General features: G+C 48.5%; 10 protein-coding genes across 10 annotated transcripts; 5 read left to right on the top strand and 5 right to left on the bottom strand.

The window, feature by feature from the left end:
- Positions 1 to 513: 513 nt before the first annotated feature.
- Positions 514 to 1,563, top strand: N7471_000540 (zinc-dependent alcohol dehydrogenase; the record flags this gene model as incomplete). Its single annotated transcript, XM_057273261.1, has 1 exon — positions 514 to 1,563. The coding sequence occupies one exon, from the start codon at positions 514 to 516 to the stop codon at positions 1,561 to 1,563; it is 1,050 nt and encodes a 349-aa protein (XP_057141440.1).
- A 1,242-nt stretch (positions 1,564 to 2,805) lies between these two features.
- Positions 2,806 to 3,927, bottom strand: N7471_000541 (uncharacterized protein; the record flags this gene model as incomplete). The annotated part of the gene is made up of 4 exons (XM_057273262.1): positions 2,806 to 3,116; positions 3,169 to 3,373; positions 3,432 to 3,608; positions 3,664 to 3,927. 4 exons carry the CDS (start codon positions 3,925 to 3,927, stop codon positions 2,806 to 2,808), a joined length of 957 nt encoding a protein of 318 aa, XP_057141441.1.
- Positions 3,928 to 4,688: 761 nt separating this feature from the next.
- Positions 4,689 to 6,625, bottom strand: N7471_000542 (uncharacterized protein). The gene is made up of 2 exons (XM_057273263.1): positions 5,625 to 6,625; positions 4,689 to 5,575 (listed from the first exon to the last, which is right to left on the bottom strand). The coding sequence occupies exons 1-2, from the start codon at positions 6,570 to 6,572 to the stop codon at positions 4,790 to 4,792; spliced, it is 1,734 nt and encodes a 577-aa protein (XP_057141442.1). The 5' UTR covers positions 6,573 to 6,625; the 3' UTR covers positions 4,689 to 4,789.
- A 2,440-nt stretch (positions 6,626 to 9,065) lies between these two features.
- N7471_000543 (putative ATP binding protein) lies at positions 9,066 to 10,348 on the bottom strand (the record flags this gene model as incomplete). The annotated part of the gene is made up of 2 exons (XM_057273264.1): positions 9,066 to 10,234; positions 10,309 to 10,348. The coding sequence occupies 2 exons, from the start codon at positions 10,346 to 10,348 to the stop codon at positions 9,066 to 9,068; spliced, it is 1,209 nt and encodes a 402-aa protein (XP_057141443.1).
- Positions 10,349 to 10,592: 244 nt separating this feature from the next.
- On the top strand, positions 10,593 to 12,755 carry N7471_000544 (putative cell cycle control protein (Cwf19); the record flags this gene model as incomplete). Its single annotated transcript, XM_057273265.1, has 2 exons — positions 10,593 to 11,879; positions 11,937 to 12,755. 2 exons carry the CDS (start codon positions 10,593 to 10,595, stop codon positions 12,753 to 12,755), a joined length of 2,106 nt encoding a protein of 701 aa, XP_057141444.1.
- Positions 12,756 to 13,470: 715 nt separating this feature from the next.
- N7471_000545 (D-mandelate dehydrogenase-like dehydrogenase) lies at positions 13,471 to 14,756 on the top strand (the record flags this gene model as incomplete). The annotated part of the gene is made up of 5 exons (XM_057273266.1): positions 13,471 to 13,523; positions 13,591 to 13,805; positions 13,867 to 14,276; positions 14,367 to 14,606; positions 14,658 to 14,756. The coding sequence occupies 5 exons, from the start codon at positions 13,471 to 13,473 to the stop codon at positions 14,754 to 14,756; spliced, it is 1,017 nt and encodes a 338-aa protein (XP_057141445.1).
- Positions 14,757 to 15,534: 778 nt separating this feature from the next.
- N7471_000546 (putative formin binding protein) lies at positions 15,535 to 16,449 on the top strand (the record flags this gene model as incomplete). Its single annotated transcript, XM_057273267.1, has 2 exons — positions 15,535 to 15,558; positions 15,607 to 16,449. The coding sequence occupies 2 exons, from the start codon at positions 15,535 to 15,537 to the stop codon at positions 16,447 to 16,449; spliced, it is 867 nt and encodes a 288-aa protein (XP_057141446.1).
- A 1,568-nt stretch (positions 16,450 to 18,017) lies between these two features.
- N7471_000547 (putative C6 finger domain protein) lies at positions 18,018 to 20,582 on the top strand (the record flags this gene model as incomplete). The annotated part of the gene is made up of 3 exons (XM_057273268.1): positions 18,018 to 19,082; positions 19,249 to 19,642; positions 19,720 to 20,582. 3 exons carry the CDS (start codon positions 18,018 to 18,020, stop codon positions 20,580 to 20,582), a joined length of 2,322 nt encoding a protein of 773 aa, XP_057141447.1.
- Positions 20,583 to 21,683: 1,101 nt separating this feature from the next.
- Positions 21,684 to 21,899, bottom strand: N7471_000548 (uncharacterized protein; the record flags this gene model as incomplete). The annotated part of the gene is made up of 1 exon (XM_057273269.1): positions 21,684 to 21,899. One exon carries the CDS (start codon positions 21,897 to 21,899, stop codon positions 21,684 to 21,686), a length of 216 nt encoding a protein of 71 aa, XP_057141448.1.
- A 653-nt stretch (positions 21,900 to 22,552) lies between these two features.
- On the bottom strand, positions 22,553 to 24,694 carry N7471_000549 (uncharacterized protein). Its single transcript, XM_057273270.1, has 4 exons — positions 24,419 to 24,694; positions 23,918 to 24,368; positions 23,775 to 23,865; positions 22,553 to 23,720 (listed from the first exon to the last, which is right to left on the bottom strand). The coding sequence occupies exons 1-4, from the start codon at positions 24,585 to 24,587 to the stop codon at positions 22,605 to 22,607; spliced, it is 1,827 nt and encodes a 608-aa protein (XP_057141449.1). The 5' UTR covers positions 24,588 to 24,694; the 3' UTR covers positions 22,553 to 22,604.
- Between the last annotated feature and the right edge of the window lie 343 nt (positions 24,695 to 25,037).

The raw sequence follows: 25,037 nt of genomic DNA on the forward strand, positions 1-25,037 counted from the left end.
AGCCGGCTAAATGTCGGCATTATTGGGTTGTGACTCAAATTTGCCCTCAGCTGATTCGTGCGAAAGGGATCCAAGGGACCAAGAGCGAGTTGGGGGCCGGTTATTTGTGACCTTTCGAGTCTCCACCGCACGAATTGTGGCACTTCAGGATGCTACATAGTACAAACTAGGCGGGTCCGGATAGATAATACATACAGTTCGCAGTGGGGACTCGGGACCCCGGGAGAGTACCCGAAGGGTTCCAATAAATACCTATGGGGCTCTATCGTTGTGAAGACGGCGTGATACCGGGATGCCGAGGTCTGTTAGAGGCTCTTAGCACCGGGATAGCGGCGGAGTAAAACTATGCCTGTCCACGGGTTCTTTCGTGTGACACGGGAACTCAGGGCGCCGAAGTCATCTGGAGAATTCTATAGAGGTATAAATATGAGAATTATGTAGTACCTCGGTGACATCCATCCATTCACAACAAAACATTTTTGCTCTTTGATTGAACGAGAGGCTATCACAGAGATGCGTGGAGTTATCGTCAAAAGTGCCAACAGTTTCTCTCTGGAAGACATCCCCAAACCAACAATCCAATCTCCCACCGATGTCATTGTCAAAGTCAGCGCAACAACCATCTGCGGATCTGATGTCCATTTGATCCATGGCGATATGAGCTCGCACTGGGATTTTCCCTTAGGCCACGAATTTGTCGGAACTGTTCATCAGCTCGGCACCGCAGTACAAGACTTCAAGTTAGGAGACCGCGTCGTGGCAGCGGCCGGAGTCACCTGTGGCGAGTGCGATCAATGCTGTGAACTCAAATACCAGAATTGCGTGCACTTTGGAATCTATGGATGTGGGAACGATTTTGGTGGCTTGGGTGGTGCCCAAGCTGAGTTCGTGCGAGTTCCCTGTGCCAACAATTGTTTGGCTCCCATCCCTGATGGCGTAAGCAATGCCCAGGCCCTCACTGTTGGAGATATTCTCTGCACCGGATGGACTGGAGTCGAGCGAGCTGTTGCTGCTCCAGGTGCAACTTTGGTTGTTTTCGGCGCTGGGCCTGTCGGTTTGGCTGCTATCCATACTGCATGTCTATCGGGTGTATCCAAAGTTATTGCAGTCGACGTGATACCGGAGCGTCTGGCGGTTGCCATGGACCTGAAAGCTGACCATGTCATCAACCCACTGTTAGAAGATGTTGGCGCTGTTGTTATGAAGCTCACAGGTGGACGCGGCGCGGACGCCATCGTGGATGCAGCTGGGGTAAAAAGCTCGATCAATAGCTGGCCCTCTGTTGCTGCACTGGGCGCAAAAATTGCCATGGTTGCCATTCCATCCGGCCCTGTTGAAATGCCACTAGCTCAGCTGCAGATGAAAGCTGCTACTATCTGGATGGGTCTAGCTGATACGAGTAGAGTTCGCATGGATACTCTTCTCCAACGAATCAAGGATGGATCCCTAGATCCTTCGCCCATTTTTACTGAGACCATCGCATTCAGTGAGATTGAAACAGGTCTCCGAGAATTTATCTCGAGAAAGCGAGGCTTGATCAAGCCTCTGATACTTTTCGAGTGATATTTTGTCAACACTTGTGGGGTTTGCACCCGAAATTTATCTTGTCTTGGTATCTACATATGTAGTTACGTATTTGTATAGTGGCCGGAGGGATCAGGCACCCATGGAGGATCCTGCTCCCCCTCTCTCTCCCCTCTTTCTCCCTCATATCCATCCCATTTGATAGGAATTGACATGTGCAGTTTCTCCATACAGTTTTCCATTGTATTGTGATTACTAGAGGTTATGAGCCTTTCTACCAGCAAGGTCCACTGGCAACCTTGGAAATCTGAAGCTTTTCCTGGACCCACTTCCCGTGTCACTCCCGAGGCCCCGCATTGTTCAGGTGCGGTGTACCCAATCAGATCAAATCTTCCCTTTCCGGTTAACTCCCGAGGTCAAAGTATGAAATTTTCGATCATCACTATTATAGCTGACAATAATACCGACACTAGGGACGAAAACCCGACCCAAGCCCAAACCCTCCCATCCTCGAACCCCACCAATCCCAAACCCCAGAACGCCAATGCCGGGGACTTCACACAGTCGGCTAATACAGATGGTACAAAGAACCAGGGCCAATACCTACCAGAGATCACCACCGCTAAGATGCAGAAGGTGAAGGTTCTAGACCATGATTCTAGGAGCCCGAGGGGCTGGGCATTGCTAGTCAAGTTCGCACTTGCATCGCTTTGCGGTAAAAAGCGTATACGGGTCTATGCACTAAGTAGTTATAGCATTTTCGTTAGCTAACAAAAGAGAAACTTCGGCCTAAGATACATAGTATGATTAAATCACCTGAGAAGTAGAGAATGACCGTGACCCGCGGCCGATGTGCGTTTCCGTAAAAACGCCCGCGGCGGAAGATGGAAAGCGCTTCAACACCGAGGCTCCGCGGTACTCCGCGGCCCGAACAATAAGAGAGAAGCCCAAACAGAAAGGTCGACTCTACAACATACTCCAGACCCGAAAGAAATTCCTTACTTTTGTCAAGCTAGGCCACCCGCTACTCTCTTGATTTCTATTTGTTTCAATCGTAACACTGTGACAATTAACCAGGTGTCATTAACCAGTGATACCCATATAATGCGAGTCATTGACCATACTTTGTAGTACCTATCGGGCTATCCAGAAGACCCCGGGGAAGGGGAATTTCTTGCCTATTGGAGCGATAGATAGTTCAAACTCAATGCAGTTCAATTGGGAAATTTCTATAATGATGAACTAAAGATGTGAATGTAAAAGTTTGATGTATCTAACACGCTACTTCAACGAGGGTGCGTCCTTCTTGCGCTTGATGAAATCGACGAGCGCCTTGTCGCGCTGACTCTCAACATCCTTGATTTCCGTGCGTTCCAACATGTCTTGCACACTATCATCCAGCTTTTGGATATTTTCCTCACTAAAAGTGAATGTATGGGAATCCATGTCTTCGAGCCACCCTTGTAAAGCAGGGCCTAAATGAGTGAGAAGTTGGCGAAACCCGTCCTTGCCTCCACCGCCACCTGACGCATTGGTCATGAACGGGCCAGTGAGTGCCCATCGAAGCCCGACACCTGTTGAGACGCAAGTATCTGATAAATGCATTAGCTGGATTCATACCAGCCTACTTTCGAGAAGACTTACCGCAATCTTCGGCTGAGACAATTCCCCGCTGAACGAGGCTATAAGCCTCCCTGATCAGAGCCGCCTGAAGCCGATTTGCCACGAAACCAGGGCATTCTTGCTTGACTAAGACGGGGCTCTTCCCCATTGCCTTGTAAAAGGACATGGCCACGTCCATGGTGACTTGGTTGGTCTTCTCGTGTGGTACGACCTCAACGAGCGGCATCTTTATTGAAGAAAATTAGCCCTATCATCAACAAGAAAGTCATATTTCGGAACAGTACCAAATGGGGTGGATTAAATGGATGACCGATCAAAACACGCTCAGGATTCTTACACTCGCCAATAAACTGCGAGGACGGAATGCCTGAGGACGAAGAAGCGATCACAACGTCTTTCCTTGCTTTTGCGTCTAGCAAAGCAAAAAGCTTCTGCTTCAAGTCAGGTTTCTCAGGTGCGTTCTGTTATAAAGGATGTCAGAGTGGATATATAAAATCATTATCAGGTAATACACACCTCCTGGATAAAGTCCACCTCGCTGCAATAATCATCCAAGCTCTCGCCAACAAAGGTACAATTGGAAATTGAAGCATTCTCGTGGAGGCCGAGTCCCTTGAGCGTTGGCCATGACTCATGTAGATATGCGAAAAGGCGATCTTCCGCACCTGGAGCGGGATCAGATACCAGGACTTTAAGTCCATGGGAAAGGAAAAGAGCTGTCCAGCTGGCACCGATAACCCCAGTGCCCACCACCCCAACAGTTCTGATAGTTAATGTCATGTTCAAATACTGGCTTAATTTAAGTCTGACAGCAGAATGGATATGAAAATCACTGATTGAGATGTATTCCTCTCCTTTATACTGTCTCTCACCTCTTGCCTTTATGGAACCCGTTATCTCGGGCCGAGGAAGCATAGCATCCCGACGCCACCTGGGTAGGATATGATCGGGTTGATAATACTGTTGATAGTCAACCAATCCCCGAGAAGCCGAGGAGAAATCGGCAAATGAGGATTGCTTTCCGGAGCGAAGTTGATGGTATCAGTGCGCTTATCGAGTGACTACCTAACTCCAGAGAAGCTTCAGGATCTTCCCGCATCTAGACCGCTAACTACTTACTCCTCACACAGATTCTACTTTCTGGTGTTTACCTGTTAATATTCGTAAAATAAGTTCTCACCCGATTCTTCTGCTGCTGAAAGAATAGAATACTACAAAAGTAAGTACTGAGATGGACAGCAGAAAGCACCAGGTTGGTGAAGAAATGGAAATTGGAATTGAATAGAGCAGTGAACATCCGTCAGGGAAGACTCCAGGAAGACCTACATTGGTAATGTATAGTAAAAAGTAGTGGCAGGTACACGCCTCTAGGCCGTAGGTCTGAATGTACCAATCAACGAAGAATAGAGGTATCATGTATACCACCATATCTAGCCGTCAATTCAGTTTGCTGTTATCAGGAAAGTGACTACGTTGAATGTAATGAGATGTAAGTAATATAATGTACGAAAGAAAGGCCTTTGAATGCTTGAAACCCTTAGCTCAAACATGTTTATATTCACTCTATCAAATGTTGTATGATGCCAGGACGATTCAGGTCAATACGCACGTCTGTCAATAGTGTTTTTCAAAACCGCCGCCTTCAAAACCATGAGGTATTGAAGTCGTAATAACAGTGCGGCACAGATGGACTGATCCAACGAGGCGTCGCAGAGTCATCACCTAGCCTGACCACTGGGCTGAGCAATTGTAAATGGCCCCAATGGCTCTTCTCAAAGGTCGTCATAAAGGGCGAATTCGGAGCAAAATACTCTGGGTATACCCTCTTCCAGCCATCCATGACGACCAGGAGCAATTCCGACACGTACTGAGAAGGTTCCATGGTCTTCCACTGGAAAGTCTCCTCGTTCTTTCGCACCACCTCCGGTGAGTAGAGTCCTATTTCTTGTTGGAGCGAAATGGCATCAGCGGCGACCAGGGAACTGAGCACACGGTAAGAGCCTCCATTTCGAGTGCGATCACGAAGGGCCATCAAAGCGCCGAGGGCTCCAACGAGGCCGGTTGTCATGTCCGAGATGGGAAGAGGTGGCAGAACACTGGTTCCATCCGTATAGCCAAGGGATCTTCCGGTCACAAAGGAGGCTCCCGAAGCCGCGTCTCCAATTTGCTGCCAGCCAGGTCTCTCGCGGAAAGGCCCATCCGGCCCATAAGCATTTTCCTCGACGTAGACAATTCCCTTGTTTCTCTTGCTGGCCATCTCCAGAAGATTGTGCAAGCCAAAGCCCTTCCGCTCTAGGGCACCTGGTCGGAAGCCTTGGATGAAAACGTCCGCATCGTTAACTAGCTCCTTCAGGCGAGCTGAATCTTCATCCTTGTTGAGGTCCAGATCAACGGTCCGCACTCCAGCGTTCAATGTCAATTGCAGAGCCTATTTTAGTCAGCCAACAGTATGAATTCATGGTGGAAATATATCTTACATTCAGATCCGGAAGCCTGCTGCAGTTGATGCGAATAACGTCGGCCCCAAGCGCAGCCAAAGTAGTTCCAATTACGGGGCCGGCAATGATTCGAACCAGCTCCACAACCTTGATGCCAGCCAGAGGACGCTTGTCTCTCGGCAAGATAGGCAAGGGAGATGGAGGTGTAGAGGCAGCATAAGACTGGTGGGAATAATTGACAAGGGGATGGCTCCGGAGTCGCTTGCCCATCAATGTCTCACCCCATCCCTCAGGAGTGTGGCAGATGCTTCCACAGAATCCATTCTTGACCATGATCATCTCCAGTTCGTCCGCGGTGAATTTCTGAACCTGCTCGCGAATAACGCTGTAGGCATCAGAGAGGGTCTCACATTTGGTTTCAGGATCAACGCCGATTGCGCGAAGGACGGGGTTTGCATTTAGCGACCCGTGTAGCTGGTACCAGACGCCAGGAGTTTTGGTAGGATAGATTGCAGTCGTTCGGAGTTTGAGGGGGTTGTCAAAAACGCCCTTTTCGAAATCACGGTCGAAGATAGAAGAACCTTTGCCCATCTTGATCGACTCGCTGACGTCGGATCCATTCAAGCGAACCGTCAGAATGGATCCAAGCCAAATCGCGGCTTGGTCGGTATTAATGGTGACCTCCCGGTCGTATACCTCTTGGCCGTCTCGTTCGGCCAGCAATTCATTGGCAACAACGCCACACATCGCATGAAGCGCAGCCGCAATAACGGGGGCCTTTAGAGGCCCGGGAATAATGGGATCATCGTGGCCCTCGAATTTGACCGAGTCCCAGATGCGAGGGTCTTTGGTAAAGTTTTCAGTTGCGTTGGCAAGAATTTCGAAGACTCGACGAGCGTCATCGGGAACAGGAAGGAAGTTCTCGTCGACAAAAGTGCCCGGGCCATAGATCTCCGGACAGGGAGTCGTCCTGTGTGATGCAGGCATTTTAGGATCAAGGAAATTTGAAGAATGAACTAGTGGAAGGAAAGGAATGCTTGGTAGCTTTCGTCGATGTTGCTCGCCGGTATTTATACTAATAGAAAAGCAAATGGCCTGGTAACAAGAGCCGAGGGCTTTGGCACTCTTTTTCCTTTCCATTTCAGATCAGAAACTCCGAGGATGCTCAGTCACCTTTCAGGTGTTTTGCTTAGGACTGGATGTTCGGTCATCCGTTTCGAAGTAATGTGCCGATGAAGCTGTCGGCCCGGTACCCCCTGTCCAGTCACCTGGGCATGACCTCGGGGGAAAACCAACCCCTCGGGTGCCGAGGATCTCGTAATCCCCGGTCCGAGACATCCAAATCGAAACAACCAATATTTTCAAGATATCATATAGAAAGTTCTAGTTCCCTCGTGGTTACCCTACCTCATTCCCTTTCAGCGCTCAACATGTTAAGCCAGCCGAAAGAGAGACTTACAAACCCTATTTCAATTATCGTGAAATTTAATGCAACTGTGAATCTTTGCATAGTACCGAAGTTTAAAGTTGTGGGGAACTAAACTGATCGACAAGGCGAAATGCAGTATTGGTAAATTTATCATGTATTGAGAACTATTGCCACAAACACACTCAAATGAATGAGTTTCAACAAAGATTTTCCAATATATCCAAAACGAGTACTGAGTTGAGATTGTGATCTGGTTGGTATGCGTAGCTAGAAATCAACGAAGAATGCGGCCTAGCACGGAAATGACATAAACTCCCTTAATGCATCTTTCTTGCTTAACATATTCATAAAAGTTCCACAGAGGGGTTCATAAGGTGCCAATTTCTGCATATGCAGATGGCAGGATCTCGAGACTTGGTGATGTTTTTGAACACGTCCTTGGATGATCAGCGGAATAAAAGAATGATAGATCAAACGGTTTGGCAACGTACATCGTGACTCAAGGTCTTCTTCTGCTGTATGGTACTCCTTTTTGAGAAGGATGATATTCCGCAACCGCACTGTTCGCATATACTTTTGTTGCTGAACGATAGAACCTCTTTTTGCTGGTTGGTAACGATAAAACAGGCCAGCCCCGAGTGCCGTGATGGCGAGGCAAACAACCAGGACGATGACAATGATGGCAACAGGAGCAAGACCCATGGCGGCTCAAGAAACTGAAATTCTGGTTATGTAGTAGCGGTCTTGATTGGGGTCTTTAAATTGATGATTGAAGTGCTAACGTTAGTTCAGTGCCCTGCGGGCGAAACGGTGGGGTCGATTGGATTTAGTTAAGAGCCTAGATTTATGGGTGCGAAACATGCGACCTAACGAGAAAATGAAACAATAGAGAGGGAGCCTGGGTTAGCGGAACGCCCGGAGGGGAGTGACTGATCAATGGGAGTTCCTTGAAACATGGACCGAGGAGTCACGTCTTGGATTGTGAAACTGCCTCGGCCTTCATTTTCACATAGTACGTTGATATCAGCAGATCGCTGGGGAAGACACAAGCCAGTAGGCCCACTGCGACAGATACGTGATACTCTGCCGCATGGGATATCGTAAGAAGCCTGGCTTCCTTGCTCAATGGTAACAAACCATTATCACTGGCAGCTACACAATTACAACCTTTTTTTTGATAGGAAAGACGAGATGCACACTATTGGGCGGACACTAGCGAAAGTCGGTAAAAGGCATTGAAACTAGTACGTCGTGGGAAGCCACCCCCAGACGTCTTATTGCTGTATAGCATTCTGTAAGAGTGCGTGGTTCTAGACTCGGCCAAAATTGAAGACCTTTTCTTCTTGCAGCCCGAGATAACAGGCTGCAGCAATCGATTATGGACTATATGCCTCGATGAGAGCATTGTCAGTCAAGGTGAAGGCGTTCAATATGACGAGCTGCTGTTGATTGAGGAAGTCAAGATGAGGAGAACTGTATCATAATGGAGCCGGCCTTCTTACATACTAACTGCTCAGCAATACTTCACCTAGTAAGCACGCCTATTTTTGATTAGGGTATATGCTCGTACATGCTGTCGGCCTGCAACCGAGGCCTGCTTCGGCCCGCGGAGTTGGTCCTGGACACGAGAACTACATAGTAGGGCGTGGCCATGAATCGTATTGGACGGGCGAAATAGATGGTGAAAATGGTTCACTGAGATTTGACCTGGAACTTTCCGTGCCTTTTGTTTTTTTTTAATTATTAATCTTCTGGCATAGATTTGTATACAATATAATATGTGTTGTTGATTTCTCAGAAAGATAATTGTCGTTCGCTTGAGATAAATCGCCATGTTTCCAAGAATAAGCAAGTCAGCCAGGGTTTGGAGTCCGTTACTACATCAAGACATAGACAAAGGTAGATCAAGATGATATTTGATTACTTTGATATATTGACTAGGGTGAATGTAATGAATGAAATGCGCCTCTAAGACCACCAACTCCTTAAGACCGAACGAGCCCATTGAAAACAATTAAGACTCATCAAATGCTGTTTCGTGAGAGATTTATTCACTGTTGCATATTGCTCGCGCGCAAATATCTCGTGAAGCTGTTGTCCTGTTCTGTTGGAGCACTTTGGGAGCCTGACAGAGCCTCCTGGTAACGCTGGGAGAGACCCTCATCATTGCCAGCGTTAGGGCCGACGTAGTCCTCATAATCACTGTCTTCTCCATCTGCCAATCCGCGCTTGATGATCTCATCTTCTTCATCTTCGGCTTCACTGACAGTCTCAGGCTCCTCTCCGGCGGGTTTCCTCGACGGCTGCCGGCTTGACCCAGACACATTCATGTCTTTCATTAGTTTTCCAAGTTCAAGCTCCCGCTGGGATGATGATTGATCTTCCCGCTCTTTCTTCTTGCGCTCCAATTCAGGCTTGTAATCACGTTCAAACTCCTGTCGCTTCGTCTCCACAGCCTCGAAGAACTCTTCAATGCCATCTCCAGTCATTGAGCTGACGCCAACGACGCTGAGGTGTCGATAGAATTCTTCCAACATGAGACTCATGCTGTTTAGAAGGGATCCCATGTATCCACTGCCAGAACCAAAGCCACCGGCACCGCCTTCAGCTCCAAAGGCGCCTGAGTCTTCCTCCTGCCGCAGTGCCTGCTGGAATGCATCAAAGTCGGTCATCCATTCCTTGGCAAACTCAGCATCCTTGACATCAGTCTTGTTGAAAACCAAGATCATGGGAAGCTTGGTCTTGTACAAGATACTGCATGCGTAGAGCATGTTGCTCATAAAGGTGCTGGTAGAGCTTGCGCGAGGTGTATCGATAACATATGCGATGACTGTCGGAAATGATGTCGCCATGGTCTCGAGAAGGATACTGCCCGATGCACTCCAGACAAAGACTTCGATTTGGCCGGGGGTGTCGACTAGGATGTGTTCGATTGGCTTTGCGGAAGGGTTTTCGGGGTTTGGGGCGGTGCGTTTCTCCAAGAGCGAGATGATTTGATCGACCTTGGTGGCGAACAGATTTAACGAAGTCAAGATTCCTCCATTAGGACCCAGGTTGTACTGTTTCATCACTTCTTTGTAATTGATGGAGTCACGGATATCGATGTTGCTCTCGAAGGGCACCGAGTGCACCGCGGGGTCGAGGTTGACCACATATGGGACGGTCTTCTTTTCATGCAGATAGGAGTTGATTCTTTGCATGAAGGTAGTCTTGCCTGAGCCTATTCAATCCATAATATTGATGATTAGATCACTGCAGATAAGTGAGGGGCGATCAGCATATCAGCATCCTTACCAGCCATGCCCACGCAAACCACGGACACCGGAGATGCCATAGTGAAGGTAGATTATAGAAAGAAAGTTTCGATTAATGATCAGAATACAGAGACCTGTGTGGTCGAAATGTATTATTCAAGGGTGGAGGACAAGTGAAGAAAGATAAGCTTCTTTTTTTCTGCTCGAAATCTTTTTTTGTCGCGGGGAAAGATCTACGGTTGGACCGCCCGGCATTTTATCAACGTCATTCCAACTTTTGCCTTTTTGCTTCAGTTCCATCCCTTTTTCACATATCAGAGCACCATGACTCTAGAAGATTTTGAGAAAACATTGGCAGAGGGGAAGGAGCAGCGACACGAAAAAAGCGAAGGGCGACATCATCGAGATCGAAATCGCGATCGCGACCGCAGCAAAGAGCGCTCCAGACAACACCGTCATCATTCCAGCAACCACCACCGGCGGCATTCCTCCAGATCTCGCGATCGGGACAGCGAGCGAGTTCGTGAATCCCGGCATCGCGACGACGATGGCCACCGGCACAAGCGTTCACGTCGGTCCGACGACCAAGGAGACGAGCATGGCCATAAACGCCATCACCGGAACTCCAAAGACGAGGGGGAATCCGCTGCTCCTCTAGTAGTAGTACAAGAGGAGCCCAGTAATCTCAAACGGGACGCCTGGATGGAAGCGCCCTCGGGTCTGGACGTTGAATATGTTCATCGGCCGGATTCGACGCGACAGGAGGAGCCGAAACCAATAATGCTTTCGGCAGACTACGAACTCAAAATCCACGAGAAGGAACTCAACCACCATCTACGTGATCTCAAAGATGGAAAAACAGTCGAGGAAATAGAAGACGAGCCTGCCTCGCATGAGGTAGACTATACCTTTGGGGATTCGGGGTCACAATGGAGAATGACGAAGCTCAAAGGCGTATACAGAGAGGCGGAAGAAAGCGGCAGGCCTATTGACGATATTGCTACTGAGCGTTTTGGAGAACTTCGCGCCTTTGACGACGCTCGGGAGGAGGAAACCGAGATTGATCGGCGCAAGACGTATGGCAAGGCCTACGTGGGCAAAGACAAACCTAGCGGGGAGCTGTTCCAGGAAAGGAAACTCCAAAATAATATCCGAAGAAGTCCTCTTGAACATGTTCGTGATCCAGAGCAGGAACTCAAGGCCGAAGGCCAAGGCAAGAAAATGGACACTGTGCCTCCTCCGCAGACTAGCCGTCACCTCGATATGACGGCATTGAATCGTCTGAAAGCCCAGATGATGAAGGCAAAGCTCAGAAAAGCACCTGATGCCGCCGATCTTGAGGAACAGTACAATACAGCAGCGGCAGCATTGTCAAACCGCAAAGAATCCGATGTCGTGGTCCTTGATGTTATGCATAACCCGATGCTAGCAGGCTCAAGGAATGAGGTCAAAGCCATCGACACTAAGAGAGGTCGGGAAAGAGGCCAGGTGGAAGCAAACGAAGATATGAGCATTGAAGATATGGTGCGAGAAGAGCGCAAAACCCGCGGCCAACCTGGCGGAGAGGGCCGGCGGTTGGCGGATCAAATTGGCCGTGATGCCAAGTTCGAGGTCAGTGCTAGAATTATATGTGATGACCCTCTGTTCCCCCTGCTAACCTATGTCTAGAATGATTTGGAGTATATGGACGACAATGCATCCAAGCTGGCTAAAAGAGTTCATCGATCTGAGATTGACCTCAAGAACACAACGATCAATGACTTCCACAAGATGAACCGGATATTGGACAACTGCCCCCTTTGTCACAATGAAGACAAGGGCACGCCTCCACTTGCCCCAGTGGTATCCCTTGCGACCAGGGTCTTCCTCACACTTCCTACCGAACCTGAGATCAGCGAAGGAGGTGCTACCATCGTACCAATCCAACATCGCAATAATTTGATGGAATGCGATGACGATGAGTGGGAAGAAATCCGCAACTTCATGAAGAGTCTCACGCGTATGTACCACGACCAAGGTCGAGATGTGATCTTCTACGAGAATGCAGCCCAGCCACAACGCAAGAAACATGCATCCATGGAAGTCGTGCCTTTACCCTACAGCCTAGGAGAGACCTCTCCTGCATTCTTCAAAGAAGCAATTCTCAGTGCCGAGTCGGAGTGGTCGCAGCACCGCAAGCTTATCGATACTCTTGCCAAATCAAAGCAAGGGTTAGGCCGGTCTGCCTTCCGCAAAACCCTCGTGAAGGAGATGCCCTACTTCCACGTTTGGTTTGAACTAGATGGTGGCCTGGGTCATATTGTGGAAGACGACAACCGCTGGCCTCGTGGAGATCTCTTTGCTCGGGAGATCATCGGAGGAATGCTGGATGTTGCGCCGGACGTTATCAAACGACAAGGACGCTGGAACCGTGGTGACCGCAGGGTTGACGGATTCAGAAAACGCTGGAAGAAGTTTGACTGGACGCGTATTCTGGTTGAAGGCTAGTGAGCCTGGAGTTGGTCCCTCGACACACTGTATTGTACACATATACTCAAACATTTACTTGAGCCGTAATGAGTTTCATTTTGAGAGTTGAAAATAAGTAGTCGCCATGGTCTCAAGCATTTTTTTATTCTATCCAATATCATACTGGACTAGGATAAAAGCACCGCTCATGGCCAACATCTTAGTATGTCAACAGATAACGACATCGGCATTCAAGCCGACGGCTACGGGACGAGACACCGGTTACTCCGCAGTTGAGCACTAGAAGTTTATCTCCCTCTAGAGAACCGGAGATTAGCATAACAGCCGGTATCAGTTTCGATATCTTTCGAGGATTCAATATTCAAACACTAACAAACCCCTGGAGGAGACGGGGAACTTCCCGATAAGCGTGGAGCACTTTTTCTCCTTCTCGGCCGATGCTTAGTATAATAAATGAAGTTATGACTCTTATTGACTCGAGTTTATCTATCTTCTGTTCCTTTGAATCTATTGTCCTAAAACCTCTTGCAACGATTAGGTCAATTGGCGCCTTGGTCAGACATCGGCGGTGAGCTTATCGGTAAGTTCATATATGTCAAGAGAAGGCGTCGGGATATTTTAACCCAAAGTAAAATTGAAAGGGGAATCTTTTGAATTGATTATACCTTCCTCGCCTGCTCAAATCACTAATTGTCTCGCTTACCACAGAACCAACTACTGTCAATACATCAGAATGGGTTCTACCGGCCCCAAACCTAAGGTTCTACACCTTGGTAGTATCAACCAGTGCGTTCCTCCCATTCATTTGCCCCATTGATATCCATTTCATGATATTAACATCCTTCAAACACAGTGCGCAGGCGGCCTGGAATGCATTGGGTGATATCGCAGAGCTAGTCGAGACAGCGGCAACCAACCGAGCCGAGTTCATCCAAGAGTGCAAAGACGGCAAGCTGGATGGCGTTGTCGCGATATACCGAACAATTGGCTCTGTGACTCAAACAGGGCTCGTAGACGAAGAGCTATTGAATGTGCTACCAAGCTCACTCCGATATATCACGCACTGTGGTACGTCGAGTTTAGGGTATGAGTGCTCAAATTTGTATATGTTGACATGGGGCCTCTATAGGAGCCGGATATGATCAAGTGGACGTTCATGCCTGCAGTGCGCGCAACCCCCCGGTCCGGGTTTCCAATGTCCCGACTGCAGTGGACGATGCCACTGCCGACGTGAACATCTTCCTGATTCTTGGTGCATTGCGCAACTTCAACACCGGTATGAACGCCCTGCGTGAGGGCAAATGGCGTGGAAACCCGGCGCCTCCTCTCGGACATGATCCCCAGGGAAAGGTTCTTGGGATTCTGGGGATGGGTGGTATTGGACGTAATTTGAAGAAGAAGGCAGAAGCCTTTGGGATGAAGGTCATCTATCATAACCGCCGCAAGCTCAGTGATGAGATGTCTGCAGGTGCTAAATATGTTTCTTTTGATGAGCTCTTGTCTACCAGTGACGTGGTCAGCTTGAATTTGCCATTGAATGTAAGTGTTTCCATTTTTCTCTATGATGATCATCTAGAAAAGAGAACGCGAAAAGAAAATGGAGTATGTTCTGATACTAATTGCTTGAAGAAACACACGCGTCATATTATTGGCAAAGCCGAGTTCGCTAAGATGAAAGACGGTGTGGTAGTGGTCAACACTGCCCGCGGCGCTGTTATGGACGAGGCTGCTCTGGTTGATGCCTTGGACAGTGGTAAAGTGTTCTCGGCTGGTCTCGATGTTTTTGAGGAAGAGCCTCGGATTCATCCTGGGTTGCTCAGTAACCAGAATGTGATTCTGGTTCCCCATATGGGCACTTGGACTAGTGAGGTGAGTTATATATTTTCCCATAAAGATGGCATGAAACTGACTTGCCAAAAGACAATGCTTGCCATGGAAGAATGGACAATTGGGAACATCCGTATGGCTCTTGAAGTTGGAAAACTGAAGAGCCCAGTTCCGGAGCAGGCGGACCTTTAAAGACTTGAGACCTTTGAAGAGTATTGGGCAAGGTTATTTTGATGGTTCATAGCATAGTACATTGTATCTAGGAATGACCCTGGACGGTCCTCAAACTCACCCGGGTTTTAAGCTCTGACTGGCTTGAGACATGAGAGCTGTCAAAATTAGTAGTGAGAGTGTATTTATTCTCACTTTATTCTCACTTTAAGCTTTACTTTCACTTCACTTCCTATCGTCACTTTCTTACACTACGCGTACTACCGCCGAAGTTATTAACGACTTATATTAAGGGGGCGTATTAAGAACTATAGATTCTCTAATACGTAGGCTATTTAATACCGTCCCTAACTACCGGCTATACTACTAGGAACACTATAGAACTTCGCTATACTAAGCGTAGCGAGTGCCACTTCTATAAAAGCCTACACATTCTATATTATAGACTTTGGGACATTTACACATTTCAATTGTACACATACATTGTTAAATATTCCTTCCTTTTCTATCTGGTTACATGCAGTATTCATTCACCTTGTAATACTTCAACAGAGCTAGAAGAACGGCCTAGGGCGGGGTTTCGCGGCAGATCTACGGTCCATTATCTCGCCTACCCTTCTTTACTCTTTTTTTTAACTCCGTACCTAGTTCTGAATTTAATCTATTATTATATAATCAATCCTATCTCATACAGGCTTGAGTGGCTTTCCCAGTCCAGTTCGTACGGCAGTCTAATTCTCTATTCTTATAAAACCTGATCTCACCACCTACTTGTCTTATTTAGACTCAGCGCTCCGTCATGGCTGAATTCTGGAAATCAGCTGTCAGTGTGTATCCTTGACTGTCTAGAATCCCGCTAACCATTTCACAGCCGCGCTACTGGTGCAAACAGTGCAAGATCTTCATCCGTGACACGCCCTTCGAAAAGACCCAACACGAAGCCAGCCCCAAACATCAAGGCAGCCTCAAGCGCTTCCTTAGACAAATTCACAATGACAATGAACAAAAACAAAGAGACTCGCAACGTGCGAAAACCGAAGTCGAACGATTGCGACAGGCCGTCGGTGGCGGGTCCTCTGACAAAGACAGCGCGAAAGGAAACGCACCGCCAGCACCCAAATTTACAGAACGGCCTGCTTCCCTAGACGAGCGAAAGAAACAGATGGCACAGCTCGTGGCAATGGGTGTCGCCGTCCCCCAGGAATTCCGCGCCGATATGGCCTTAGCAGGGGATTGGGAGACGACATCAGAGACAAGGATCGAGGTCAAGCAGGGGTTAGAGGGCCCCACAAAGTCTGTTGGAATACGCAAGCGCAAACTTGAAGGCGAAGAGGAGGGAGATGAGCATGCGCCTGAACCTATTGTCAACAAAGGTTGGGGCTCGAGGATGAGGCAATACCCCGGCGCACAAGAGGAAGAGGGCCTGGATGATCTGTTTGCATCCACAAAAGATATCAAGAGGACAAAAACCTTCATCCCGAAGGTCGAGCTTGATGAACAGGAGACAGCCACCGAACAACCTAACCCTACCGCAAAGACAGAAGATGCCCCTTCCAAGCCAGAGGCGCAAGAGACGAATGAGTTAATTGAGGTCAAGACTGAAGAGCCCGTTCAATCTTCAGTAGAGCCAGTAATTGAAGAGAAACCGCAGAGTGAAGATGCTGCGCCCGGTGTCATCTTCAAGAAGCGCAAGCCGAAGGCAATGAGGAAATAGTCGCACCTTGAAAGAATGCGATATCCGCAAAACTTCCTTGCCATGGCTTAAATTGAAATGCAAGCCCATGCCCTTGATCATTTTAGTTGCTCGTGGGGCCTTATACATCCGACTCCAATCCGTTGGCCTTGGCCCATGACCCCGCAAGGCTGCAAGTCTGCAACCGTGTTGCTTTAAGCAACAGGCACACATTGCACGAATTCCACGGTGCCTAGCAATATCAGAGATGTGCGAAAGTCTTCGACAAAAATCTTGTGGCAGAAATTTCGTTCCCCAGGATGTACACTTCGAACCCATTCACCTAGAGGATCATTTACAAGCTAAGCCTTCTGTGTTGAATGCTTATCGTCAAACGCGTCCCCCTATTGGTAGGAACATGTGCAGCTCTGAAGCATGAAGCTTAGACTATGTAGGGTTGAATCATGCCAACGCCTTTTCGCAGGACAATCTATATCTTCCATAGATTCCATGGGTTTTGACCAGAAGGGCAGAGTGCAACACTATTAATTCGAACCTATGTTAATCGAATTTAAAATAAGACAATAATCTAACATATTCAGAAAGCAAATAAAACAAGTGTAAATAATGTACATATTGTCCATATGACAACGGATACAAAATACAAAACCTCGGAGTATGGAATGTTGGGGTAGAAAGCGGTGTTTGCCACTATAATTTTTTTTCCTTCGCAATCAAAGCGGAGAGTTTCAACGCCGGAAAGGAAAGCTCCCTTAAGCCTCTCTTTCGCGCTTTTCCTGACCGCCGACTCTCACATTTGCATAGTCTCCCTGTGATTTGTGTTTCTGTCGATCTAATTCTATAAATCTATCTACTCGGTAAGTCTTGAAATTCGAAGTCGCGATCCCCGCAGCCCTATCCCTCGACATGCGCATCGTCTCGCGCCGGAGCCTCAACCTGTGCGATACGATATCCAGTATTCCTGCTGTCAAACGAGGTCGTTGAGTGCTGGATTCTACCTCGCGATGCTTTTCCGAGACCCCGTGGGAGTTGTGAACAGATGGTTGCATTTGAGGCTGGTCGGCCAGCGCGAATGCGACCTACAAAACCTCAATTGGCCAGCACGATATCTGGACATGCCACGAAGTGTCCATATCCTTGATGTGGAATTTCGTACAAATGCACGGTCCTTGCGCTCAGTACTATATCCTGCGCATGGTTTATCCGCCGATTGGATTTAAAGACGTGGAAACGGAGGGCCTGCGCTAGCAGGTGCTTCTTAACTGTCGATGCTCATGATCGACACCGAGGACTCTGCCTTTACCGCGCCCTATCACTCTCCGCTGCGGGACACTTATGATATTGCTGGCCGAATATTTTGACTAACAAATCCTGGACCCCACAGACCATAGGGAATAAATGATTTCTAACTCCCCATCCGTTCGACCTGGTGTGATTTCTTCGCTCAGCCACAAACCAGACGACCTTTGACCTTGCCTACTCGAATACTCGACCTTTACCCAAGAACGTGTCCTCGAAGCCTACTTGCAAAATACCTACCAGTTTACTCATCCGATCGAGACTTTCTTCGGGAGACTGTGAATTCCAATATGGCGGAGCCGACGGACTCGAGCGCCCCGCCTGGCGAATCCACCAATCCTGCGACCGAACCGAATGCGCCAGCTGTTGAGACAGCCCAACCTTTAGCCCAGAATGAGCCGCTCCCAGTGGAAACGAATCAACCCCCCGTGGAAACAAGCCAAGAACCGGTAGCGCTAGCACAACAAGCTCAACCAGCAGAACCAGCGCCGCCAGAACCGCCAGTCGAACCAGCACCGCCGGAAGTACTACCAATACCAGAAGTGCCCGCAGAGCCAAATTCGTCCGCTGCAGGCCCACCACAGGATGCGAGCGCGTATCAGCCAGAAGAAGCCACCCAGCCAACACAAGGCCCAGATGTGACACTACCGTCTGTTGAATCATCACTTTCAGCGATTGATCCATCACTTCCCGCCATGGACACATCAAATGGCTTCGATGATTCAGAATTGCACTCCTTTGATGCGTTACCTTCATTAGGTTCATCTGCGCCCCCCGATATGTCACTGCCTGCGATTGATACAAGTCTCCCCTCTCTCGACCATTCCTTACCAGCGATTGGTACCGATGATATCCCAACAATGGATGGCCATGATTTTGGTGACGATAGTCATTTGGATCATCACGATTCGAACGCCGGCATGGCAGACTCTACGGGTGGGCATGACAATGGGGGTGTGAATGGTGCATCTCACTATCATCCCAACGGTTCATACCAATATTCGCATAGTCCTGCTCAATCACAACAACCAGGAAGCCAGCAGTCACCGCAGACGCATACCCACCAATTCCAGGCACAGCCGCAACATTATCAGCAAAACGACATGTATCACAACTCCGGTTCCCAAGGGCAGGTGCCACAGGCACCGATCGGATCACCGCTCCCAAACAATATGCCTCCGATGGCTTCTATGGGGCAATACATGGCCGGATATCCCTCCAATATGGGGAATGCGCAAATGCGATATCAACTCCCGGGGGACCCGAACAAGATGTTATCAGGTAATAGACACAAGAAAGAAGTCAAGCGACGCACAAAAACCGGTTGTTTGACTTGTCGCAAACGAAGAATTAAGGTGAGCGCAAATGTAGTTTTCGCGGGGCGGAGTCTCTCGCTTGTGCCCGCCAGACCCCGCCATTTTATTTTGTCCGCTTAAATCCACCTCCCTCTCAACCTCCAACTTTTTTTTCATTTGGTTTTTTTGCATATCTGGATATTCTCAAGTTCTAACTCTCCTTTAGTGTGACGAAGCACATCCGGTCTGCAGAAATTGTGTGAAGAGCAAACGTGAATGTTTGGGCTACGATCCTGTGTTTCGGACTCAAGCATCTACACCATCAGCTATCCAACCAGCTCCTAACCCTCCTCCTTCGCTGGTTGTCAATCCTCAAGGCCCTTCTACTTCATCAGTACCTTCTTACCCTTCCTATCCTTCTGCGCCTCCCGGGTACATGCCCGCTTCGTCTCAACCATTCGCACCTTCCCTCCACTCCGAATCGCCCACTGCCTCTGCCGATCAACACGAACACGGAGCTTCCCTTGATTCTTCTTTGGCGACAACCCATCATTCCAATCATACAGAAATGCAGAACACTGGCGTACCACGTCAACAGGGCTCAGAGCCTTCGTACAAGGGTGAGTTCATATAATTTGTTTCCTGAATCTGCACATTGCAGCATTGCACACGGGTAGCTAACAATCTGTCTCCACAGCAAAAAACCTCTATGTCAACGACCTCTTCTCTTTGAGGGGAATCGCCCCTCCTCCTCCCAACCCCGTTGCAACTCTTCCCCCCGGCCGCCTCGAAGAGATCCAGGCAGTTTTCCTGGCCACCTACGCACCTGCGATCGACAAGCTTCTCGAGGTTCGCTGGTATTCAGAGAATGCTCTCTCATTACTCATGGCCGATGCCCAGCTTATGGCAGATTATTCGGCTTTGATTATCGCGTTCAATGAATGGGATCTCCAAGACGGTGAAACTCTTGCTCGTCTAGAGAGCTTCGAGGCCTCAATAATCTGGAAGAGCATGTCGTTGTGTCGCCAGGTACCGGACGGGGAAACTGGACAACAGGGGCGAGACTGGAATCTCTGTGTGTCTTGCGCACGGTTAAACGTGGTCGAGGCATTGCTTACTTGGAACCACCTGGACTCAAACCCCTTGTCACGGGAGCTGGTCATGGATGCCGCCAACCCCCCGAACACTCCAGATCAGTTCCAGAGCCGCCAATTGGATTTCTGGGACCAGGTCGGAGAATTCCTCACACTTTATGACAACGAAGCAAGCTCGGCCAAGCAGATCGATGACACCCTCAGTCGCTGTCGACAATTGCTGGACACATACGAGAACCGTGACATCATCTATTCCATCTCCGTCGCACGTCACCTAGGACAGCGCTGGGCTGACTTCCCCAACAGCCTGCCCAAGGTGGGCTACACTACCGAGAAGGAGGCGGGAACCAGGCTCTTTGTCGCACAGAAGTTCCTCGAGGAAGAAGCCGAGGGCAAGGGCACAACACAAGTCTACAAGCGGGTTTGCTGCATGGCAGTCCGCTCATGGTGGGTTGCTCGCGGGTAATCCACTCTATTGTGACCCAACATCGCTTCCGAGCGTCTGCATTGCCCCTCATACTCTTTCATTACTCCTTGCATAATGAGTTCCTAAACAAGGGCCATTACACCCTCCTCTCGATCCTGCGTCCTCACGGGGTTTTCATCTTGTTCTTTTGCGGTCGACAAAACAAAAGCATCATGGTCAGGCGTTAAGTTTTCTTTTGCTCTGAATGATACGATCTCAGTTCTCTGCCTGTTTACATTTCTTTCTTTTTTTTTTCTATTGGGGGTTAGGGGACTGGGCAGTGAGCGAGCAAAGCACTACGGCGTTTTGGCCTTTTCTTCCCCCCCCGAACATGTGGAATTATAATGATTCTACCTGTCTTGTGTACATATAGACCGGATAATGTCTGTCACTCGAAATCTTTTTCTTTTCTGCTGTAGTTCTTTTACCTCGTACTGAGATTTGATTACCGAGTAAAATATCACTTCACCTGATATATAACTTTGGCCTGGTAATGCAATTAGAAAAGGTAAGCCTTCTGTTTCAGCTCTCTTTAAATGTTTGATATGTTTACTTCAGTCTCACTTGGACATCGACCTAACCATCGCACCTTCCTAAACAGAACTTGAACCCTGTCAATATCCAACAACTCAACCCTCCCTTCCTCCCTTCCTCTCTTCATCTCTCTTCATCTCTCTTCATCTCTCTTCATCTCTCCTCATCTCTCCTCATCTCTCCTCATCTCTCCTCATCTCTCCTCATCTCTCCTCATCTCTCCTCATCTCTCCTCATCTCTCCTCATCTCTCCTCATCTCTCCTCATCTCTCCTCATCTCTCCTCATCTCTCCTCATCTCTCCTCATCTCTCCTCATCTCTCCTCATCTCTCCTCATCTCTCCTCATCTCTCCTCCTCTTTCCTCATCTTTCCTCATCTCTCCTCCTGGCATGGCCCTAGCTCTGAGAACTTGAATCAATACCGAAAAGCCTGCCCCCTTGTGGTTCCTGCCGTTTCTGCCTCCTTGTACTTGGGATACAAACGCTCATGCTAGCAAAAATGAAATGACCACGCTACATCCGAAACGACTGATGAACGTGGGCTTGGGAATCGGTCGGACCTTCGCCTCACTCGACTTTAATAGGCACATACAACGTGTCCTTGCATAGAATGTGCTTTGCTGGTGAGACGAGGAAAACTTTCGGGTTCTGGACATGAACAGTCCCCATTCTTGCCTTGGAACATGTCGATGGCTGCTCGTGGGCAGCGGTGGGCGAAAAGAAATGCTTCCTCCGACCCAGCGACCAGGATGTCTCGCAGCCCAATCGGTGGCTATATGACATGGTGAAGGCCGCTCATTTTGTGAGTAAGATGTGATTTTGTCTATCACAACAAAAGCTAGGGGCAATTCGAGGCTGTAAGTTTATTTGCCGGGCATAGTATACCAGGCCCTAACTTGGTTGTGCTATAGCTCATTAGTGTACCGATCCTGGGATTCACAGTTTACAACGAGTGCTTCGAGCTCAAATCCATCTTTTGGAGCGCATACTCTGAGAGATGAAATCAGAGTGTAGAGCTCGTGGGTGAAATGCCATCTGAAGAATCATGTTATGGCATTTAAGGCAGTCAAAAAGTCCCTTCTTAAGCATCGACACGATGCAGAGTACGCGACGTCGTGGTGTCAAGGTGCTACACCTTGGGGCGAGCATACATATCGAATCACAATCAAGTAAGTACTGGTCAACTGGGCCGGCTTGGGGAACTCTTTGTAGGGCATTGAAACTGACTTATGGAGATAGGAAGGCCTCGTTCTTAGGCAACAGGGAAGGGAATGTGGATCTGCGAATACCCTTTGCTTTTGTTTTTATTCTTAGCGAAATGAAAAGGTAAAAGCCATTGTGGCCAGGACCTGTAGGCATGGGCCCTTCTGGTTTTTCAGATACTCTTCTTACTTTTATACTTGATTGAATCAATTCTCGGTAAATTTACGAATACTGCAGATCTTGATTAAATTGTTCTAGGTCTAGAACGACTATCATCTCGAAGCACTACCTCATAGACGAATAATCAGAAATCTCAATCCGAATCCTAATCTCTCCCACTTCACCCTGGAACAAGAACCCAATATCCCTTGTTGAATCAACCAGCTCCACCTCCCTACGCACAAACCGACTCTTATCAGGTCCATCGCCCGTTGTCTCGGAGGCAATATCAGGTCGATCATCATCCTCATTATCCTCATCCCATTCAACAACGCCCTCATCACCAACTTCCTTCTCCACAGGATCCCACTCATCTGTCTCCCAGACCAACCGGAATCCAAACGCCGGTAGCCCGAAGAGCCGCGACACAAGCGCCTTGACCTGGTACGTATCGAACGAGCCAGGGATCTCTTTGACTTGACACTTGGATTCGTCGTTTCCAAGTGGCAGACGGAACGCCATCTTGACCAGTCGGGCTGCTACGGACCGCGGATGGATGACTCTCGCGCCTGAGGAATCCGATACAACTGCTCTTGTGATAGTCGGCTCGACGTATAGTTCGCACAACTCGCTGTACCGTGGGTGTGCAGCAAGAATGGCGGGTTCTTCTGCCTCAGTTGTGGCAGAGAGTTCTTTGCCGATGAGGGATAGGTAGTACATCTCTGCGTTGGAGCGGTCTTGTGGTGAGATGATGCTGTAGTTTAGGGTGGTGAGGGAGGACGGGAAGCGAGATAGGGTTAGCATGAAGGCTTCGTCGACGGTCATTGGTTTGGAGGCTTCTGTGACAGAGGGTGGGAGAGGCGGTTGGTCGAAGAGGGGGTTAGCAGTGATTCGGAGGGTGGTTAGGCCTGGGAAGACCGTGGGGAGTTTGTTGAGGATGGTCCAGGAGGGGATGTTGTTGCGGGATATATCGAGGGAGCGGAGAGTTGGCGGAAATTGGAAGTCTAGGGTTGTATCTGTGGTGTTTTGGTTCACGGTGCTGATGCCGTTCCCACGAACGGAGAGGTGCTCCAATTTTGGAAGCACGGCGAGATGGCGAAGAGCTGATATTGAGGTGATCTCATTGTGCTCCAGGGTTAATGTTGTGATGGTGCTAGGTAGTGGACAAGTTATCTCAGAGAGCTGGTTCGCAGATGCTGTGAGAGATGTCAATCCAGGGAATCGATATGCAATGGCAGTAATCTATGTCCGAAGTCAGCTTTGCTCAAGATTATACGTGATGGATAGGGCACATACTTCATCCCAGCTAAGTAGGGTTTCTTCTAAATGTAGTTCGGTGATCCCCTTGAAGGCCAGGTCATCCTCCAAAGCTTGAAACCGGTTTCCGCTATTCTCCAGTCAGCTCTACTATTGGCGAATTGACCAAATTTGAGACTTACTTCAACTTCAGCTTCTTCAGGTGTTTAAGCTGATTGCAAATATCCCAAACATCGCGCCACCGACTCAATAAGCTTCGACTGAGATCAAGTTCCGTGATCTTGGGACAAGTTTCTCCAATCTTTTGTGCTGCCTCACTATGTGAGGCTTGAGCCTGGTTGTAAGATGCAAGGACTCCGGCAACCCGTAAACCATCAAGCAAGACAATGCGTAACTCTTGGAGCTCAGCAAGCTGTTTCCGAATTTTGTCGAAGCCAACTTCTTCAACAACCTTGCCGCTAATTTCAATTGCCTTGCCTCGAACTGTTGCTCCACTAGCCAAGGCATTTTGGGCAAGGCTGTGCTCAGACTCAGAGGCATACTTCTCCCGCAGGGCTTCTAGAAAGCTCAGAGGCTGGTCTGAAGGCCTGGAGGGGCGAACAAAAGACCCCGCCGTGGGATGTTTGCTTTTGCCTGAAGTCGGGTTAGCAACAATCCGGATTTAAGAGAAATTATATTCATACATGAGAAGTATCTGACGCCTTTATGCTCTCCTGAGTGCTTGCCTCGACTTGCATCATCCCATTCGACACCCAGCCAGTCGCCAGTGGTCCCTTGAACAGTACCCACATAGCGAATAGTACTTAAGTGACCATCAAACGACCGACGTTGGCCTACAACTGGGACACTCATAGCTCAAGCTAGACCTAACGGGCCGTTTGTTCAAGTGTTTTGGTTAGTGCTGCTTTGTACAGTGATCCATAATATCGCCCAAACAGCCAGCTTATATAATCAACGGCATTTCACCTGGGCTTCACTTGGGCTCACTTGGATTAATGGCTGAAGATCATACATATTCTATGTGATACTATATGCAAGGCATTATATATATGGTATAAAGCCTCAGCACAGCTAGCAATCCATTTTTAGAAGCTTTTTCTTATAAAAACAAGCCAATGAAGGGACATGTTTTAGCATGTAAAATCATAACCAGGTACCTCTATTAGGAAGGCGGTACTGGCAGAATTAAGAAGGCGGTCCATGCGGATAATATGGCCAAATACTATAGAGGTCCGAATATGATTTCCGTACACTTGGGAATTCAAATGCTAAGATGACCTCTTGATAACTGAAGTATAAGAC

This window comes from Penicillium samsonianum (genome assembly GCF_028829775.1).
Source record: "Penicillium samsonianum strain IBT 33392 chromosome Unknown utg000001l_segment0_segment0, whole genome shotgun sequence".
Taxonomy (NCBI): domain Eukaryota; kingdom Fungi; phylum Ascomycota; class Eurotiomycetes; order Eurotiales; family Aspergillaceae; genus Penicillium; species Penicillium samsonianum.

Excerpts from the sequence above, each read along its gene's own strand:
- N7471_000542 (XM_057273263.1), bottom strand. The coding sequence starts at position 6,572 with ATGCCTGCATCACACAGGACGACTCCCTGTCCGGAGATCTATGGCCCG. Across the intron at positions 5,576-5,624 it reads GCAGGCTTCCGGATCTGAAT|GCTCTGCAATTGACATTGAA; the intron begins GTAAGATATATT and ends TGACTAAAATAG.
- N7471_000549 (XM_057273270.1), bottom strand. The coding sequence starts at position 24,587 with ATGAGTGTCCCAGTTGTAGGCCAACGTCGGTCGTTTGATGGTCACTTA. Across the intron at positions 24,369-24,418 it reads AGGCGTCAGATACTTCTCAT|GCAAAAGCAAACATCCCACG; the intron begins GTATGAATATAA and ends ACCCGACTTCAG. Across the intron at positions 23,866-23,917 it reads CTGAAGAAGCTGAAGTTGAA|CGGAAACCGGTTTCAAGCTT; the intron begins GTAAGTCTCAAA and ends ACTGGAGAATAG.